The sequence below is a fragment of the Aythya marila genome (genome assembly GCF_965140915.1).
Source record: "Aythya marila genome assembly, chromosome: 4".
NCBI lineage: Eukaryota > Metazoa > Chordata > Aves > Anseriformes > Anatidae > Aythya > Aythya marila.
In genome coordinates, this window is record NC_139045.1 from 3,455,557 (window position 1) to 3,474,797 (window position 19,241).

Sequence of the window (19,241 nt, forward strand, 5' to 3'; positions counted from 1 at the left end):
ACTATCTGAAGAAAGAAGAAACTGAGCTGCTGGCAGGTGTTAAGGGAAGTTTGCACTCTCCCTGCCTGTGCCAGCTTGAAACATCCCCACATGCTGCTTGACCCGTCTGTTCTCAGATTCCATGAGTCGATCTGCCAACAGCTCTTTGCCCTGTGAATCTGCAACACTCCTTTGAACCTTTGGCAACAGCAAGCCAGAGTTTGGAAACCATTGTCTAAAATGACAAACAAGCACAGCTCAGAAAAAGAAAAAAAAAAAAAAGAAAAAAGATTACCTGATGCATGCATATTTTTAAAATCCTTTCTTCAATTTCCTGTTAAGCAGGTGCCTGGTAAAACAAACAAAATATCCAGCTGAAAATAAAAGTACTGTCTAGGTAACTTTGAAGGAGACTGAGTGATGGAAAAAAGCCCAAACCCTTGACACACAGAGGGGCTGTTCTTGTGAATAACCCTACTACAGAGTGAAATAAGAAAAGCAGGAAGGGGATGAAAGTGTCAGTTCTGGCAGGGTGGAGAGGCTCAGAAATAAGCTCCCAAGGCCCAGCCTAAAGCTCAGGATGAAATGAATCAAACAGAACACTGAAATCCCCTCTCTGCCACTTCTACAGCACATTCGGCAGCCAGTCAAAGCCGGGTTGGTGAAGTTGCGTATGCCCAATAATAGGGCTGACCGAGATAATTCTTTGGAAATAAAAAAGCTGAAGGCCTGAATTTATTCCAGCAACGAGTCTAACTTATTTTATGCATGACCGCTAATATGAGTTTGAAGGACTAAAATTAAACTTTGCTACTTTTAGAAAACCTCTAGTACTTAACTCGCTGTGCATCCTGAGCAGCACAAACACACTGAAGTGCCTGTTGGTCTTGGCAGAACAGGCATCCTTCTGAGCTGCAGAAGAAAAAAAGAATGAAGTTAAAAGTGGATTTCTTTTGGACCATGTGTTGTTCTTTAAGTATTTAAAAAATAATTGAAGACTCCCAAACTTTCTTGTGGCACAGCAATTGTCACTAGTTTTTACACCACTGACCACGTTTGGTTCCTCCAAGGGCTGCACTGGGTGCAAAATTAAGAGATATGCCAGGAAATAAGAAGTGCTTTGCACCACATTGCCATTATTTGTTAACATCTAGTTCTATTTTTGCTTTTCAGCATAACTTTCTGTACACTCACCCGCAGAGACATGGTAGTTTATTCAGCTCTTGTCCTGTAGCTTTCTCCAGCAGCTGCAAGTGAACTATTTCTGCATGTATCTGAATGCTGCCCTGCTTCACCTGGGCCTACCAGGAGATCTGAAAGGAGTCAGCTTTGAACAAAGAACCACAAAGAATTCGGTTCTCATTGTTGACAGGACTTTTTATTACAAAGAGTAACAAAGTGCTTTCCATAGGATTCATTTAGTACAGAGCTTTTAAGAAATGTGGGTTTTGCTTTTTAGACGACAGTTTCAATGGGATGATTTTTCAGTGCAAACAGGGTCCTCCAAGATTCTCCTTCGTGCAGTTTCTTCTCTGTACACAGTAGTTCAGACATTTATGCATTTGGCAGGTGTGAAACAGTACCAAAGAGTCCATCCTTTAAAAAACAGAGGTTATATAAAAAGCTTTTCATACGTTACATTGACCAACAGAAATTATATCATTCGTTGTTTGATGCAGACTTAGGGGACAAAATTCCTTCATAGAGTCCCTACACCAAGGTGCATCCAGGTACTTTCAGTTCCAATAATCATAAATACCAATATAAACAGACAAAAGTGACCTTTTTTTTTTTTTTTTTTTTAAATGAACCTTCTGCTTTTTAGCTAGGGACATTCTTGGAATGCCTGTTGCTCTCTCTGCCTTCAGCTACATTTGGATGGAAGGAAGAACACAGCACAAGGACTGCTCACCCATTTCCTCCTCACTTTTGGCACAGGTTTACAATCAGATTTCTTATAATCCATATAAGTATCACTTCACTGCATTCCATTTTCCACCCTTTAGGGTCTGACTGTATCTCAGTCCCCTTTATTCCTTATGTCTCTTCTTTCCCTGCAGCTGGCAGGGAGATATAGCAATATAGCAATAGCTTTAAAAATAATAATAGTAAAAAAGACTGCAAATTCTTATATACAATGGAATGTATGAAACCAAGAAGGCAGACAGTGGAAGGTGAGGGGTATCTTCATGCAAGGCTCGTTTTCTTCATTTTCAGTCAACCTAACTCCATGAAGAGAACCATTCTTCTGAGTTTTAAAAAGTTTAAAAGCTTCTACGAAAGACAACGTTATTACCCACAAGAGAAACAATGTCAAGTATTCACCGTACACAACCTTAGTCCAAAAGCTACCTCTCCGTACATCGCAGGTATAGAGACATGAACATGAAAAGAACAACTGAAATGACTCCACGAGCAAAACAGCCACAGTGATGAAGGCAATAGGAGGTTACATGCATATACACAATTCCCTCAGCTCGACACTCACACCCGTGGTTCATTGCTCCCCATTCCTTATGTACAAAGTCACTGCTCCAAAAAACACCACGTGCCGTGCCACAATACAGCGTCTTCACACAAGTGCTACTGCAACGAGGGGATCACATCGACACTTTCCCACAAGACAAAAGGAATTGGATGAGCTTCTCTGAACAGTAATTTGATTATGGGAAGAAAGGAAGGATTTTATTTCAAATGACAGGATGCTTTTGTAGAATAGCCCTTATACAGGAGAAGAACACACATAAAACCACCATTACAGCTATACAAATACGCAAAGGTATAAACAGATGTTCTGCTTTCTAAAGGATTTGAAACAAAAACCAGAGTTTACCCATAGGCACTTGAGTACAGAGCTTCCTGCCGCTGAGTTCAGTGTGTACTCGCTGACTCGCTGTTTGCTTTTGGACTTGCAGCTGCGAATAACAACCCCCTGCACCTAGGAGCACCTTCTGTTGTCAAACACCTCCCTGCCGTCAGCCTGGCTGTTTGACCAGGTGCCATCCAAGCACGCCCCAGGCCTCTTCCCACAGCCATGCAGTCACACCAGTTCCCCAGAGCCTCCCGATCCACAGTCAAGGTCATCAGATCTGGACAGGGGACACGACTCCTCACAACACAGCTACTCATTAGAGCAGCTGAGACATTTCTACAGGTGGCATTCAGGCACCTAACCACTTCAAAGGAGCCAAGTGTCTTAAAGTTCAGAGCACTAAACAGCAGTCAGTACACCAACAGGAAAGTCTGTAAGGACTGGGGCCAAAGGCCCTGGAAGCTGAGCCCAGCAACCAACACGATCCATACTGGCATAAAACCTGCCTTGTGAATCCAGTTGCAGGGCTGGGACCGTAAGGGAGCTACCCTTAACTTCAAAAGTCTTTGGAAAAGACTCAGCATTTTCAACTAAAAACTATCTGTTGTTGATCAGTGCTAATATAAAAATGTTTAGGGGAAAAAAATCAAAACAAAACACTGCAAAAGCTTAAGTAGTTTTCTGTAAATTTCACACCTGATATTGTATCACTAAATAATGTATAATTTCATTCTGCCATAGATGAAGCCAACTTTGTAATTAAGTTAAAAAGCAATTAAGTTAAAAATTGTACAACAAACGTTAAACTTGTAGCCTATTTAGTAACGATTCTGTCTCATTTTACTATTTTCCTTTAAATGAGCACATTCAACTCACTCTGAAATACTCAATACATCCTTGGCATGGCTCCTAGGGAGCCAGGGAGAATTTTGCACCTACTTTTGAATATATATATTTTTTTATATATATATATATATATATATATATATCCTATTCTCAGATTTGTGTTGCCCATGACACCCACCTGTTGAGGGATTTTTGAAACAGCAGAGATCCCATGGCTTGCTGCAGCTGAGCAAACCAAGCTACCAGGGCAGCTATGAGAAGTTCCCATGAGCGTTCCCACATCGCCCAATTGAGGAATTCAGAAAAATATTGTTACCAGCAGCTGGCTTCAAGGACAAGGTCTATGTGACTGCTCATCACAAGGGGGTTGTTTTCTTGCAGGTGGGGTTGTTTTCTTGTAGTTGTTTGTCTGAGTGCTTTCAACCAGTAATCTTGTGTGAGACACTGTCTGCCCCTGTTAAGTTCACTATAAAAGTTGGGCTATTCGGGCAATAAGATGGAGCATGATCTGACCACACTGGTGGCTGTTGTGCTTTCGGCCGTGCTTCCTGCAACACCCAGCTATAGATACGTATTTTACAGATACACATTTTATTGCCTGTTTTGGAAATAAATCAATTAAGACTGCTAAATAAAATGACCCCTTGATTTCAACGACAATCTTGTCCTGCATGAGGAAACAAGCCTGATTTACTTATGCACGCAAATCTTCTCGCTCGTGTTGGGAGCACAGCTCAGACACATTGTGCAGGACCCCAGAGGAAGCAGACAATATGCTAGCTTCGCTGTCTGGAATGGCAAATTCCCAATACCGCAGTTAAAACTACCTGCAAAGTCCATGAATTAGCCAAATATTTGTCTTCAGAAGGAGGTGTGAGGGGAAGAGCAAGATAAAAAAAAAAAAAGCAGCAGGAGCTGAGTACATTCCCAAAACGGAGGCAGAGCTGCATTAGACCATTTGGCTAAATGGGATTATGATTCCTCCCCAGCCCTAAAAAACAGCTGAAGTCTCGTGTGAAGTCACCAGCATTAGTATAAAAGCATTTTTCTGGCGTAGCTTGCTTCCTGGAGGAAAACTTGGTATAAACTGTACTGAAGCAGAGGTGCTTTCATGTCAGGAAGCTGTGTCCACCTTCTGAGTGTTTGTCATTGGAGGTTTCTTAGCAAGCCTCCCTCGTGTATATCTACTTTTTCAGCAACAAACTAGCAGATTATGCAGATTCAGAGAACAAACCACACACAGCCCCTCTGGCAATGAAGCAGGACACTCGCATCCAGTGCCCTCTTCAAACCAGACAGGAAATTTTCACTATGCAAAACAAGAACATTGCAGGGTGGGGGATAAAAAGCCAGTCCTGGGACTAAGGCCCCAAGGGCGTAGAAAAGGGTACATTACTCTGGACACCATTATATGAAGAACGGCTCATTTTTTGCCCTTCGAAGCTGTAGCAGAACTACTGACTTTGCTTTGAATTGACAATTTTAGTTCACCCCCATCCCACACCTCAGAAGTTCAGCAAAACACAATTCAAAGCTTTGCAGCTTTCGATGTGCCACCCATTTACTTAAACTCACAAATCCACCGAGATGGTGACAGCGTTTAAATACATAATCCAACAGGCATCTGTAAAACCTTACTGTTGTACATAAATAATGACAAGGCACAGAACAGCAACTAGTCCCAGAGCTTGTAAGCCAACGAACCAGAGCATGACCCAGAAGAATATAATAATTACGGGCTCTACTATCCGTTCTCCAAAGTACATCCTTGTGAAGCCTATTCTGATAAGGCTTTTGTTTAGTTCACCGAAGAGAGTCCCCATCTTTTTATAATCATCTATTACGGGTTCTGCGGTGTGGTTTCTTTGTTCTTGTTGGACCTGCGGGTAGAAGACAAAATTAAGGAATATATTGTACAATCAGTTCATATTACCATGATTCATGTGAGCAAGGCTCAGCAGTTTATATTTTAATGCGTAAACACAGGATATACACACTATAATTTACTCCTTAGATCGAGAAGCTGAAAAGGCTTTGCAGCTTGTGACTTGGGTACAGCGTGAAGGATGAGACTGCCTGGTCTGAACTCGGGGCATGTAAAATAGTGCACAGAAAATAGTGCAAGGTGGACACGGGAAGACAGACCAAAGTGGTGGTACCAGGAAACACAGCAGAGAGAGAGAAAGCTCTGCAGCATTCCCAAAATGGAAAATGATGGGGCAAGTTCACAGCACGGCAAAAGAACATCTTGAGATGAAGGTAGCATGGTTCACAGCAAAAAAACATGCATCAAAGGCACTGTTTCAACATGTGTATTGTAACTAGATTAGAGAGCTTGAAATCCCCTCTGTAATTCCCCAACGTCCAGAGATGCTGTGCACAAACCCTTACCGCCTGGTGTTTGGGTATGACGGGGCGAGCACACTTTCAAGATGATGAACATGAGTTTGCTAATCCTTCCATTAGGCAGCAATGCAAACACAAACAGCAGCTACTCATCAATATTTCAGTCAGCTGATCAATAAGTCCACCAAATTGCCTGTAAACCCTACGTGCAATTAGTTCACTCCTGGATTCCAAGCACACGTGCACCTTCAATTACGTCTCCACAGATGAAACCTGCTTGGCGTCCCTGGTTACACGGCACAGTCTTGGTAGGAAACACAAACCCTGCCCACAGCAAGACAAAGTGAATTCCCGTTCCCGCAGCAAACCAACCAGTGCCTTTTTTTTCTAAGCCAAACTTCAGGCCATAACGTGCCCGACTGAAGGTTGGGCAAACCACCACAGCTGCTACTGGGGGAAAAAAAAAAAACAAAAACAAACAATTGAAAACAAACAAAAGCCTGCAGTCCCTCAGCTGTGTGTGCTTGGGTAGTTTCTTATTTGCATATTCACATAAAGATTTTGGTTTAAGCTTTGGCACTGAATCCCAGAAAGGGAGGGGTGCAGGAAGCCTGAACAGTAAGGGGTGTTGTATTCAATTTGTGTGTGTTTCTGCAGAGGAGTCTAACCTTGGAGAATCGCAGCGCTTGGTGGTACACACCGACAGCCGCCCACCTCTCCACTTTTCAGCCCGCTTCTCAAGCACAGGTCATTTCTGCCCCACCTCAGTGGATATGAAACCTCCATTTTTCAGCGTTTTGCCCTTAATAGTGCTAATAATTCAAGCAGCTATTAATTTCTCTTCAATTCCAGTGTTTCAACATCAGCCTCTCCAGGAAAGGTAGAGCCTCTTTGGTAAGTAAGCCCAGGCTTGCCGGAGCAGGCTCCGAGTGGCAGGGTGCTTGCTGCCTTAGGAACGAGGCATTTGCACAGCAGCTCTCGTTCCTCTCCTCACAGAGCACTGGGGGACACAGCAGAAGCGCCGTACTATTAGCGTAAGTGGTGAATTGATCACAACGATTAGGGAAAAGAGAAGGGATGTGTTGGGAAGGAAACATCCATCCTCTGGGACGGAGGAGGAGAGCAGAGAACAGCTCTCGTCAAGTGGTACAGAGACCACGCCTGAGAGAAACATCTCATGCACGCAGAGAAACCACTACATGTGCCAGAGAAGTAGCTTGGGTGTCAAGCTAGCAGCCACTGCAACCGGGAGAGGAAACCCAAATTAACAAGCAAATCCTTTTTGTGGCTGTGGATCGCTGACAGCACTCCTCACCCTGCTGGAAGCCTCCCAGAGTGAGTCGGGGGAGCTCCAGCTCCGCTCCACCTGGACAACCTCTCCTTCCCAAACCAGGGTGGATTTGTGAATCCCCAGAGCACTTACACGAAGCGTGCTTCTCGGCAAGGAGACTCTACAACACAGAGGGCATACTTCTCTTCATTACTGCATATTCATTTTACATACTGGACACGCAGGTTTCTTCAGAGGTGGAACTAAAAGAAGACCATCCGGGCAAGCACCAGTAATGTCACAATACCCCAAACAGCTACAAGAGGAAGCGTTAGAAAAGCTTTTAACACTGCAGCTAGTTCTTCTCTTACTGATTTTCAGTGAGACAGTACAACTGTGTACAGTTATACAGGTGTGCCCGTATCTCTGACCACATCCTCAGAACCAAATATCTCCTTTTTTTCCCTTAAGAACTTTTCCAAACATTTTTAGATGGTGGCTGCCTTCAGTAGGCACCCAGCTCCCTGTTGTCTCAGCTCCCGCTGGACTAAGTCTTGGTGAATCAGCCTGCGGCTAGAGAGACATTGCCACAAAAGAAAAACAAGGGAAGAGAGATGTACTCACCAGATCCCTCTCCAACAAAACAGCACAAAGCTTTCCCATTAAAAAGCAAGAGAAAAAAAAAGTTTCTGTTCCAATGTTGCTGTTTTAAAAACCAACAACACAGATTTGGTTTCCTAACTTCATCTTTTAAGGATTTTTTTTTTGCCTATAAAAAGGGAGCAGAGGGAATTTCTTTACCTGCAACAGCTACAGAGAAAGCAAGCATTTGAGGCTTTACAGCAGCTCTTCCCCTGGTAGCTAACGAGTGGGGGCACCGCCAGACTTTATTTGCCAAACTGCAGGAGGTCAGGGAAGAGATCCACCTCGTCTCCAGTGACCTGCTTGCCTTTCCTCACTGTTTGAAACACAGGAGCAACGGAGAATGCCGGAGGGGCTGTGGGAACAGAAGTGCAACCGGAGATACAGGTGGCTGCACACCCACAACACCTGCTAACAGAGACAGCAGCACCCCACGTCTCTCCCCTCCTCACTAAACACCAAGGATTATTCCTGAAGGATAACACAGGATGGCACTCCACTGCTTGAACGGAGCTAAAAGCAAACTATTAGCAATGCCGATTGAATTTGTTCCCTGACCTAATGTTTCTTATCCAACTGCTGTAATGAATTACTGTTTACTGTAATTTAAATTAATTTTAAACCTAAGCGATGTTATTTTAGGCTTAATGGGACCATCAAGCCCCTTAACCAAGTTACGTTAATGTATTTCTTTATACAACGGTACAGCCGCTGCGTAGGGCTTCACTGCCTCAATTTCCTTCTCATTTTATATTCCTTAAACGCTCTCAAATGAATACTGTGATAATTCTGTTTTCTCCTTTTCACATGTTCAGCGCTTGGTTTCTATGTTGGCGTGAAGTTATTTACAATTAAACGCAGAGCTCTCACGTGGAACGAAAGGGGAAGTGCTGGTCACGAGCCCACGGCGCTGTCTGCACCGCCCCGCTTTCTGTCGGCTCTTCAGATTTTTGGTGTTCTGAAGTAAACCTCTGTGCTCAAAATGAGGTACTTTCAGCTGGAAAGCTGTTGTTCACTGCCTCTCGCAATTTCCTGGCGAGAAGGCGGGGCTCAAAGATCCAAGCCTGACAAACCTTACTGCAGGAAGGCTGGAACCAAATTGTACCCAGATGCTAAAGCCAAACGGCTCAGGGCTTTAGATGCTCGAAGGAGAACCCGTTGAACCCCTCCCTGAGGCAGGATGCCAGGAAAGGACCTTTTATTTTTTTTTCAGAGTAAAAGTCTCTGAAGAGCCCGCAGAGCAGATGCTGAGCACGAGCTCTGCCAGCCCCCCGTGCAGCGTGTGCTCCCCATTCCCTCAAGCAGTGCCGAAAAACCCTCCCTGTAACGGGATGTGTTGCTGGCCTAGCCTTAGAGCAGCAGAAAAGGTGAAGTCAGCTCAGCCCACTGAACATCTGGCGGGGGCTTTACCCACCACGTCTGTCATCAACATAACCCACAAAGTTATCCGTATGCTGACCGCTACCTGAGCTCATGGCAGACTCCCATCACGTTCGCTCACATCCAAGCTACCCAAGCTCGGGAAAGCCCACGGGACCTCTGCGTTTTCCAGGTGACGAGCGGGGGCTGTTTGCTATCAGTCTGGTAGCAGCGCCTTTCCTGAGCTTACCTCATGCAGAGAGGCACGAGGTGCTCTAAGAATATGACCCTCCCCAAAAAAACACCTTTGAAAGGCCTCACCTGTGTTCACTAGGAGAGGAGGGTAAATTTAGCACTGAACTTCTCACTGTCCTTTAAGGCACCTCTGAAGTGTAACACGCTCAGGTCTTTTTTCCTCAGTGCCCACCACTGATGACTTGCAGACTGTATTTTATTGCTTCCTGAGCCCCCGGAGGATGCAGGTCAGAAACAGGTCTGGAGGGGCCATGCGCCTGCCCAACATACCTGGCTTGTTTTGTGTGGGGTGCACACGTGTAGAAAAATCCCAAATAACTGACTTGAGTCAAATAAATGGATGAAGCTGAGCAGCTTCTGTCCTGCAGCAGGATGGAGTGGATGAATGTAAGGAATCTATTCCACCTAAAGAATCTTTTTTTTTTTTTTCTTTAATGCAACCACTCTGAAGGTACAACATTCAAAGCAAACCAAGTAACATCCTGCTTCCTATTTCTCACGATTAATGACCTGAAGAAGTCCTAAGAGCCTTCTGTTGCTCGGACACCTTGAAAAATTCCCACATGCACTCAGCTAAGCAACACCACCAGGCTGAGTTCAACTCTGTCAGCTCCTCGCTGCTTGCATCAGCTGCCCAAAAGAGCATTACACAGATGTGAGCTCCCACAATGGAAGGGAAAGAAGCCTAATGGACCGGGCACATAATTGCCCTCCATGTGCTGTGGACGTAAAGGGTTGTGAAATACCTTGTGCAGTTTGGAAACATGCTGCTGGGCTGGTGGGGAAGAAGTAAAAGAGAGGGAAGGAGGAAAAAAGGTATCCATCAAGTTCACCTCAAACACAAAAGCAGCCGTGTCTCCAAACTGTTTCTAACACGCCTCAGATCATAACCGGTCACATTTACTGTTATAAAAGAAAAAGAGAGGGCATGTTTAAGACAATTATTTCCATATCAGATAGGAAAGAACCCCCTTTGGAATTTAATAACGAATGTGTTTAACAGCATCTAAACGAAACACTAAGAATCTGTAATCAATAAACTTGCTCTCATATATACACCTGCACTTTTTTTTTTTTTAATATAAAAAGTTTCTTCTGCAGCATTTAAGTTCTCACGGTCTATTTTCCTCCACTCGTGTCTATTTTTACTGCAGGGAACAGGTGTTGTGTCTGACAGCTGAAGCCCACACGTACTTCAGTGTCAAAAAAGCCACTAAGACATGGCTTTGGCAACACGCGTACCTCCTGAAAAATACTCCTCTAGTTTTGAAAGCTAGACACTGAGGCACAGAAAAGACACCTTCACAAAGTCATCTCCTTCCAGAGATTGAAAACTAAAACTGAAAATACTTTGAGCTCAATCTTACTCAAAAATATGAGAAGAAAGCAAGCAGATGACAGAGGCTATGCCAGACGAAACCACAAGCTCCCTTTCCCTCCAAAAGGAGAGCCCAGCTTCTGCGCAGAGCAACCATGGCACAGCTGCTGCTATCGGATGGCTGCCAGCCACCTCAGTCGAGGAGGAATGAAATACCCGATTTCCCACATATTCATGGCCCAGTGTATTGCCATGGACAGCCTTTTTAAAGGTGAAATTTGCCCAAGAATGGCAAATAACTTTACTGGAAAGTTTCTTTTTTTTTCCTTCCTTCCTTCCTCTTCTATTGTAGCGGGAAGAAAACTGCATCCCTACACGATACTCACTCGCACGTAACTAATGTTTAGTGTGTGACCTTGTAACTACGTGGTAAAAACATCTTGACACGCAGCCAGCAGACTATTAAGAAAACACACTTCATTTAAACTGTCTGGAGAACATCAGCCCAGGCTCATTTCTGCAGGTTAACTTTAATCTGATATGTAAATATTAAAATATTAATAGATTAGAAAACGAGGGGGGGGGGGGAAAAGTCATAAATCACTTCCAAATGAAAAACAAGGCAGTGGAAAAACTAAGTTCGATGTGTTCCTAGGGTGGAGGGAGGAGGGAATGCAACAAACATAGAGGAAATCTTAATACTAGAACTACTTCACAATAGCTATCGATAGCAGTAGCATCCTGTAACTGGGAGTTTCAATGAAAACTTGCAGAATGAAGATTGGGTTAACGTCGGTGTCACAGAAAGAACCTAGGCACCATTCACGACATAGAAACAAGATGTTTCTATAGAAACAAGCAACAACATAAGAGAAGCAAGAGCGATGTATTAGCTCCCCCACTATTTCGGCAGCGAACGTGAGAGTGCTGCAGCCAAACACGGGTACGGGAGGCCAGAGGAGAGGCTGCCTCCCTCCCCTGGCACGGGATGCTGCTGCCTGCCCGTGCCCTCCCCTCGGCTGCACAAGGTGCTCCTCCTGCTGTCCCCATGACCCCATCCCAGCCATACCCCGATTTCTCCCAGGGACCAGACCAAAAAGCATTTCCAACCATCTTTGCCTTGCACCTAGCAGCAATGTCCACAGGATTTTGTTTTATCAAGGTTTCCCCGCTCAAAGCGGTCTGCTCGAGCCAGCAGAAGGGTTGCAGCCCGCTGTACGGTCAGCCTGGTGTGAATCCTCTGGCTTGTGAGCTGCAGCAATGGTTATAGTATTTCCTCCTAGGGAGGAGACACTTCAGTTTGCCTCTTTCTCCAGAACACTTTTGTTTTTGACAAAGTAGGACCTCCATACTATTAAAGCAGAGCATGCTATGCTACCTCGTGCAGGTGCTACAAGTACACCTGAAGGCTTGTTTTTTCTTAAAACACTACCAACGCTCAGAAAACCCAATCATGATTTTTAGAAAGCTATTACTGTGTAGTTATGAACCTCTGCAATACAGATAAGTCTCTAGGAGATCCAGAACAAATTTTGGAATAAGCCCTTCCTGCCAGGTATTGCTATTTTCAGTTTGGAAACAAATCCCAAGGAAGGCAAGCAGGAAAAGCCTACAATTTTCATCTTACCTTGGTGCAGAATAAATTAGAAGTAAGTTTCTAGCCTTTGGCACCACGGTTGCCATGCATACAAGTTTACTTAAAAACGTTCCCGTCCCCTGCTGACTTGTGACTGAAACTCAGTAGTTCCAGGCAACGTAGTACAGATCTGTGGTGCAGTCAGTGTGCTACAGGAGAATGAAACATTTCTACCACAGAGACCATGATGCTGTTGAAAGCACCCTCCAATTTTGTCACGCCTGGTTCTTTCCCTCCTGGAGAAATACTAGGGATGCAGTATACTGGAAACTTACTCAAAAAGTTCAGGACTTGAAAACCTTCAGCTAAGATATCCACACATATTCAACATAATTCGTGATGGGCAACACCGATTTTTTTTTTAATAATAATTCTTCTAAAGCTGAATCCATCTATTAAGAGGTAAAATACTCCATTTACAGAGACAAATGCTGTTCAAAATAATAAAGCAACCCAAAAAGTCAGAAACACAGGCTAATAAAAGGATGACTGTAAGCTAATTTAGCTACGTGTGAATACACACATTGCATACTAGCTCCACATTTAGATACCATCTAGGAGGATGGTTTAGCTTAGCTGTCTGACAACACTTGGGATTCTGTTTATCTTCAGCCAGCTCAAGGTGGAAATCTCAGCTTCAGTGAAGCAAACCTGGAATTTTGCCATTGCCCTCAACTTAAACAGATTACAAGAGGGTAAACCCATTACAGCCTAGACAGAACATTCTTAGTACAGGTTTATCTATGAGAAAAAAAGAAAAAAGATGTATATATTCACGGAATTTCTTTCTCCTGCAAAACAGTTTGATGACAGAAGGCTACTGAAAACAAAACTGGTCTGGTGTGAGCTGAGCAGAGATTTCACGCTTGCCCCTGGAAGTCTCCTGAACCCTGCCTTTACCAGCATCAGTTATAGCTGACAGTTCACAGAGTCATAGCAGGTCAGCCACCCTCATTCACCCTGCTTTTAAAGCACGAGAATTTACCTGCACTGAAAGCCAACACAGGTTGGCTTCCAAGTCCCTATAAACACCTCAGGCACTGTGTCTGCTGCTAATGCTACCTCACCTCCTACCGTAACACGGGACTTTTGCCTCACCTTTTGTTATCACACATCACCGTTTATTTCACCTTTCTACTCCCATTTCGTGGCTTAACCTGATAACATTTACAATATTGTCACACCAGCAGTGTAATAGAAGAACGGTGGAAGAAAACAACCCTGGCCCCGCAGTGCTTCAAAGTTTAATCATTCTCATCTTTGCATGCAAACCTACCAAGAATATTAATCACATTATCGTCTGGTTCAGCTTTTATTTTAATCGCTGAAGCAGGTAACTCTACAGCCTACTGCAGTAATGAATTTCATAGGCCATGTACGACATTTAGTAACACACCCTTTTAGTCTTTTAAAAACGTACCTCTCACTAACTTCATTAGGCAGGTCCTTGCTGTCCTTACCGTAATAAGCTTCAGTACAATATTACAGCCAGAGGGTTTGGCACTTCATAAATAGATTTCCTAGAGACTATTCTCATAAAAAAAATAATAATAAAAAAAAAAAGAGACTGCATATAGTATTATTTATGTCCTGCTAATCAGGAAGGCATTATTTTAGAATTGTACCAGTAGGTAGGGTCTTACATAAAGTGAGTTCATTTGGGAGGAAATGCGGAAAAAATAGTACCAGCCCCAGGTCATCACTTAAAAAACTCTCGTAAAAGGCCAAAGAATTTGCTCTCGCCTACTTCTTTACTTTAAGAGCACCTTGGCCTTTCTGCTTTTTCTGCTTTTCTTGAAGCCCAAGTTTGCAGCAGGTCTTGCTACTGCTAACTCCAGATTCTCCTTCCCCACATACACATGAAAATAAAATACTCATATTTACAAGTTATGATTACTTTTACTATTATATAGTATATTCCCATGGTTATATATGTTTTCATATAGTTCATTAGCTATTTTAAGTGAAGGCAATTGATATTCCCGATTTCTAAATTGGGTTTATCATTTGTCCCAGTGCTGGCACCCCAGTATGCAGAAAAAAACACAGCACCACACACTTTTAACAACAGTGGCACATTTCCAGTAAATGGAAAGCATTTCCTCTCTTTTCCTCACAGCCTATTTAAAAGCTCTGCCTGGCTATCCACATGCGATGCCTCAACTTAGGGGAGGGTTGGCCGCTCGAGCGGCGCCTTCGCCAAGCTCATTTCGAAACACTTTTAGCAGCAGGGCAAGTGGTTCTCCAGCCTGGATGGCCTCCTGCTGCACTGCTCCTGCAGCCGCACCAATGTGCCTGGAGACTCCCCGGCTTCAAGAGGGGCCAAGGCCTGGAGGAGAGACAGCCGAGACCAACCTGAGGGTGGCTTTGGTGATGGGACAGACCTGGAGCCGGGCAGCGCTTCTCACTCACCTCCTGCTGCATCCCACTCATGGGCTGGCACTGCTGCGCCTCTCAGCGCGTCCTGCACAACCCCACGTCCAGGTGCCCTCCTGCTCTGCCCCTTTTGCCAGGGAAGGGAGCAGAAGGGCACACAGGCTTACGGGAACGGCCACCGAGGAAAACCATTCACCGAGATAAACCTCTCTCTGTGTCCACCAGAAGTGGAGTGCTTCTGGCTGTCAGTGCCACCATGGTTTCAAATGCTAAGCTATTTCTAGCCGTGAAAAGGCTCCTTTCTGGTTCAATGCAGACAGGGCTAGCCTATACAGGCTTCCAGCACAAGTAACTATGGAATTAAAGAAATCTGTCTGAAAGTTAGCTCAGGATGCACTCCGGCAGCTCCGCTCGCCCCGCTCCAATTACTGGCGATACCGCATTTCTCTCCCTTGGCTATCCTCGAGGGGTTTAGAGCAGCTCATTCTAATTAAGCATTAAAAATAGAAAAGCAAACACGAACGTCAATAAAGGTGCGCTGAGAGCAGCGATCTGCAGCCAGGGGCCGAACCCTGCCCTAGGGGGCAGCAGGGGCTCCAGGCACGGGGACGCCCCCAGAGCGAGCCCAGCGGGGGCCCCGGGGCAGGGGACGTGTGTCGGGGGGTGTCTGTCTGTCTGTCTGTCGGGGGGTGGCTGTGGGTGTGGGTGTGGGTCCTAGCCCCCTGCAGCCCCCCGCAGCCCCGCCACCACCGACCTGCTCCGCTGGGCACCGCCGGTGCCGGGCGGGCTCCGCCGCCTCCCGCTCGCATTCCCCGGGCGGCGGCGGCAGCAGCTCGGCCGCCGAGCCCATGGCTCCTCGGGGCGGCGGTGGCCGAGCAGCAGCAGCAGCAGCAGCAGCAGCAGCAGCAGCAAGACGAGGAGGAGGAGGAGGAGGAGGAGGAGGAGGAGGAGGAGGAAGGCGGTGCTTCCTCCCGCAGCGCCGAGCGGAGCCGCCCGCTCCCGGCTCCTCCTCGCCGCGGGGCGGAGCCGGGGCTGAGCCTGGGCCTTGGCTCCCCACGGGTTGGGGCTGTGTGGCTGCGGTCCTGACCCCAACCCCGACCCCAGCCCAAGCCCTAATCCCGGTCCCAGCCCCGTCCCGCTTGAGACCAGCGGGATTCCCACCCGCAGCCCGGCCCCGCTGGGTTTTGGCAGGCAGGCGGGCAGCTGAGGTGCCAGCGCGACCTGTGACTGTGGAGATGGGGCGTTCATCCCAATTTCGTACGCCTTTCCGGCCCTTGGGTGTGGAGCCGGCTGCTGCTTGTGAGGAATCCCACCTGCTGCTTGCTTTTCCTGCCGTTACTGTTGGGCAACGAGCAGCGGCAGCTGTGGTCAACCCCAAACCACCACGGGGAACCGCTCGGCCTGCTGCGGTGCAGTCACACCTTCGGGCGACCGCCGGGCGTGTTTCTCACAGACACGGACCCAAACATGCACCGAGCCGATTGCCAGCGCCCTGGGTTGGGCTGGCGGCCTCTGGCCACCACAAACCTCGGCAGGTTTGTGGGTGGTGAGCTGTGCGTTCAGAAGAAGCTGAAGCCACGGCTGTTCTCTGCTGCACAGCCTCTGATCCCTGCTGCCTCGCAGGGTCTGGGCAGCGGTGTGCCAGGAGTGATGGCTTCATGCTGCAGTTCCCTCCTCACCTCTCCAAAGCCCTGCTGGCTTCATGTTGACCTCAGCAAATGAAAATTTCCCCGTAGCTTCTGCAGCGAAGCCAAGCTAACCATATTTCACAAAAGCCACGCCGTTCCTGACCACAGCTGTTGGGCTTTGGCGGCCTCTTTGCCATGCTCAGCGCATGGGTGCTCCCCGTGCACCTCTGGGGGCAGAGGCTCCAGTGTCCAGGGGAAGAACAGGGCCTTTGAAGCCCTCACGGGGATTTCTTTGGATGCAGACACTGTTACGACCTGCACAACTTTAATAACCTCAAAGAAACCTGTTCCCCTTCATAATAAATACTCTTACAAAAGGCAATGCCATGAGCAACTTATGTTCTCTGGCTCTTATAAAGTGAAAGGGTAGATTCTGGAAGATAATGCCTTACCCTGCATGTCAAATAGACAACGTGTCTCCTCAGAGAGGTCCTCTTGAATGAGTCTTTGTCATTTGGGGTCAGTAAGGAGAGTCAGAGCCTCATGACGGAGTCTGTAATTAGCGGGGTTTCTGGAAAAATGGGTGCTTGCAATAGGAGGAAGACTGAGTGCTGTGGCTTTGCTCAGGCCTGGGACAGGCCAGTCACAGCGGCCTGTCTGAAACACTGCTCTGCACCACAAAATGTGGGAACAGCTGGAGCGAGTCAGACTAAAGCTCCCTCTAGCCAGGTGTGTGCTCTCTATATCCAGCACCAGGTGCTTGGGCAAGAGCAGCAGACACTGCAGCAATACCTCAGGAGAGTTTTCTGCTGGCTTCCAGTGATTGGGGGTCTGGGGCTGCTTGAACCCAGGTGCCTTGTTGGGAGCGAGGGCAGTATTTCAGTGGAGGGAGGAAAGGCCGCCAAGAACCAGTTTAAGGCCTCCTAATACCAGATTGAAAGGCCGCAGCTGTGTAATACAAAGATATGAGACATCTTGCTGCTTCAAACAGGTCAAAATCTGGCGCAGGTCTTATGCCAGAGCACGTACGGTGTGTCATCTGTCTCAGCTGGCATAAAGCTAGCACGAACACCTAAAGCTGGCCTCAGACTGGGCCTCATACACTAGCTGCTTCAGCAGCTACACAACTCTTGTGTGCCTGCATCTGCTCCAGACACAGCTGGGCCTTTGGGGTTATTTTTAACAGAAAATAACCCCAGGAAGGGGCCTCAGATAGTACTGGGACAAGAACCAGGGAATGTGCTGAGCTCTTACCTGCCTGCAACCTGACATTTATTACCAGCAACAACTCATCTAGCTTTTCTAATAAGTATGTGGTTAAGGAGTCCTGAAAGAAAAAGACTATTTTTTCTCTTTATATGCATCTAACAGATCAAACTGACTTCAGTATGAGATTCACTCAGACAGCTGAGTGCACAGCTTAATCCTGAATCTTTCCATACTCCAGAGTTCATCTAAATACTAAAAGGCTTGGAAAAAACAGAGGTTCTTTAAACCTCTGGTAATGGAAACTTTTGTCATAACTGCGAAGGGGTCAATGTGGTTTAGTACAGCGTAATGGATTTACTGATGAATGAAACATTTCAAACTCTCTGATGGGTTTTATCTACTTTATATTCCAGATGTTAATATAAGTAAATTCTCTAAACTCTCAGACAATTTGTCCAGTATGACCGTGCAGCTTATGGTGGTCATTGTAGCTCTTATATGGATTTTTGAAGTAAAGCTGTTAAAATCTGTAATTTCCCTAGATCCTTCAAGCAAATTAAGAAATACAAGAAATGCCTTTTCCAATACTGGTTACAAAGTGGACTGGGAGAATTTGTAATTCAAAACATGAAAATATATTAGAGCATACTGAATAAAAAGGAAATGAAACAATTAATTTGGTTCCTTTTTCTTCTGCATGTAATGACAAAATGACATTGAAGATCAGCCCCCATTAGCAATCCCTATTCTCCAATAGTTGATATATATCATGCAATCTCATCTGAGGGCCAAAGCAAAACACATACGGGCTCATATATGGGGGCTCAGAAAGGGGAAAACAAAGCAGTAAGGGAGAAGATCTATTAGGAAAGGTCACCCAGAGCACTCCCAGGTTCTGGAGGGTGGTTTTCTGCTGTACCTTTGCAAATGCATTCAGCAGTCTTTTCTTATTTTATTTTTATTTTTATTTTTATTTTTATTTTTATTTTTATTTTTATTTTTATTTTTAATGTCCCAAGTGAATTCTGCCATTTCCCTTGAATATTATTTCACAGTATAAAAAAAAATCTACCAGATGTCTCCTCCCTTAGTATCAAATGTAAATTTTCCCTTTTTTATTTAATTCTGTTAACTTAGGTTCATTTAGCGTCCTTGATGATGAGCCTGATTTTCTGCACAGTCTGCTTGCACGAACCGTACTTACCTCCACTAACGCTACTGATCTAAGCAAAATCAAGGCTCCATTTTGCATACCCACAGGGTTACTGGGTAACCCCGGTGCAACTTTAACCATAACTAACTGACCTTAATTTTGCTTACTTCAGTCACGTTGTTCTTTCTCAATTTATAACCTTTCTTCTTGGTTACCATTTGGAAAGAGGGATTTGATTTTTTTCCTGCCATGAACCTTCTCTAAGCATTCACTACTCCACTAAAGCTCAAAGCAGGCCAAACAGTGCTTTGAAAATGTATAGGCTGTCCAGATTTATAGCAGCGTATTTATTCATGTATGTACCACAGGACACTTGAAGCATGAGTCCAATTTTCTACTTGCTGCCACTCAC

General features: G+C 45.6%; 1 protein-coding gene across 1 annotated transcript; it reads right to left on the reverse strand.

Annotated features, from left to right (window-relative positions):
* Positions 1 to 1,341: 1,341 nt before the first annotated feature.
* FAM241A (family with sequence similarity 241 member A) lies at positions 1,342 to 15,732 on the reverse strand. The gene is made up of 2 exons (XM_082759035.1): positions 15,594 to 15,732; positions 1,342 to 5,517 (listed from the first exon to the last, which is right to left on the reverse strand). Exons 1-2 carry the CDS (start codon positions 15,687 to 15,689, stop codon positions 5,272 to 5,274), a joined length of 342 nt encoding a protein of 113 aa, XP_082615161.1. The 5' UTR covers positions 15,690 to 15,732; the 3' UTR covers positions 1,342 to 5,271.
* Positions 15,733 to 19,241: the final 3,509 nt, after the last annotated feature.

Coding starts and splice junctions, on each gene's coding strand:
- FAM241A (XM_082759035.1), bottom strand. CDS start 15,689: ATGGGCTCGGCGGCCGAGCTGCTGCCGCCGCCGCCCGGGGAATGCGAG. Junction 5,518..15,593: donor GGCGGTGCCCAGCGGAGCAG/GTCGGTGGTGGC, acceptor TTCTACCCGCAG/GTCCAACAAGAACAAAGAAA.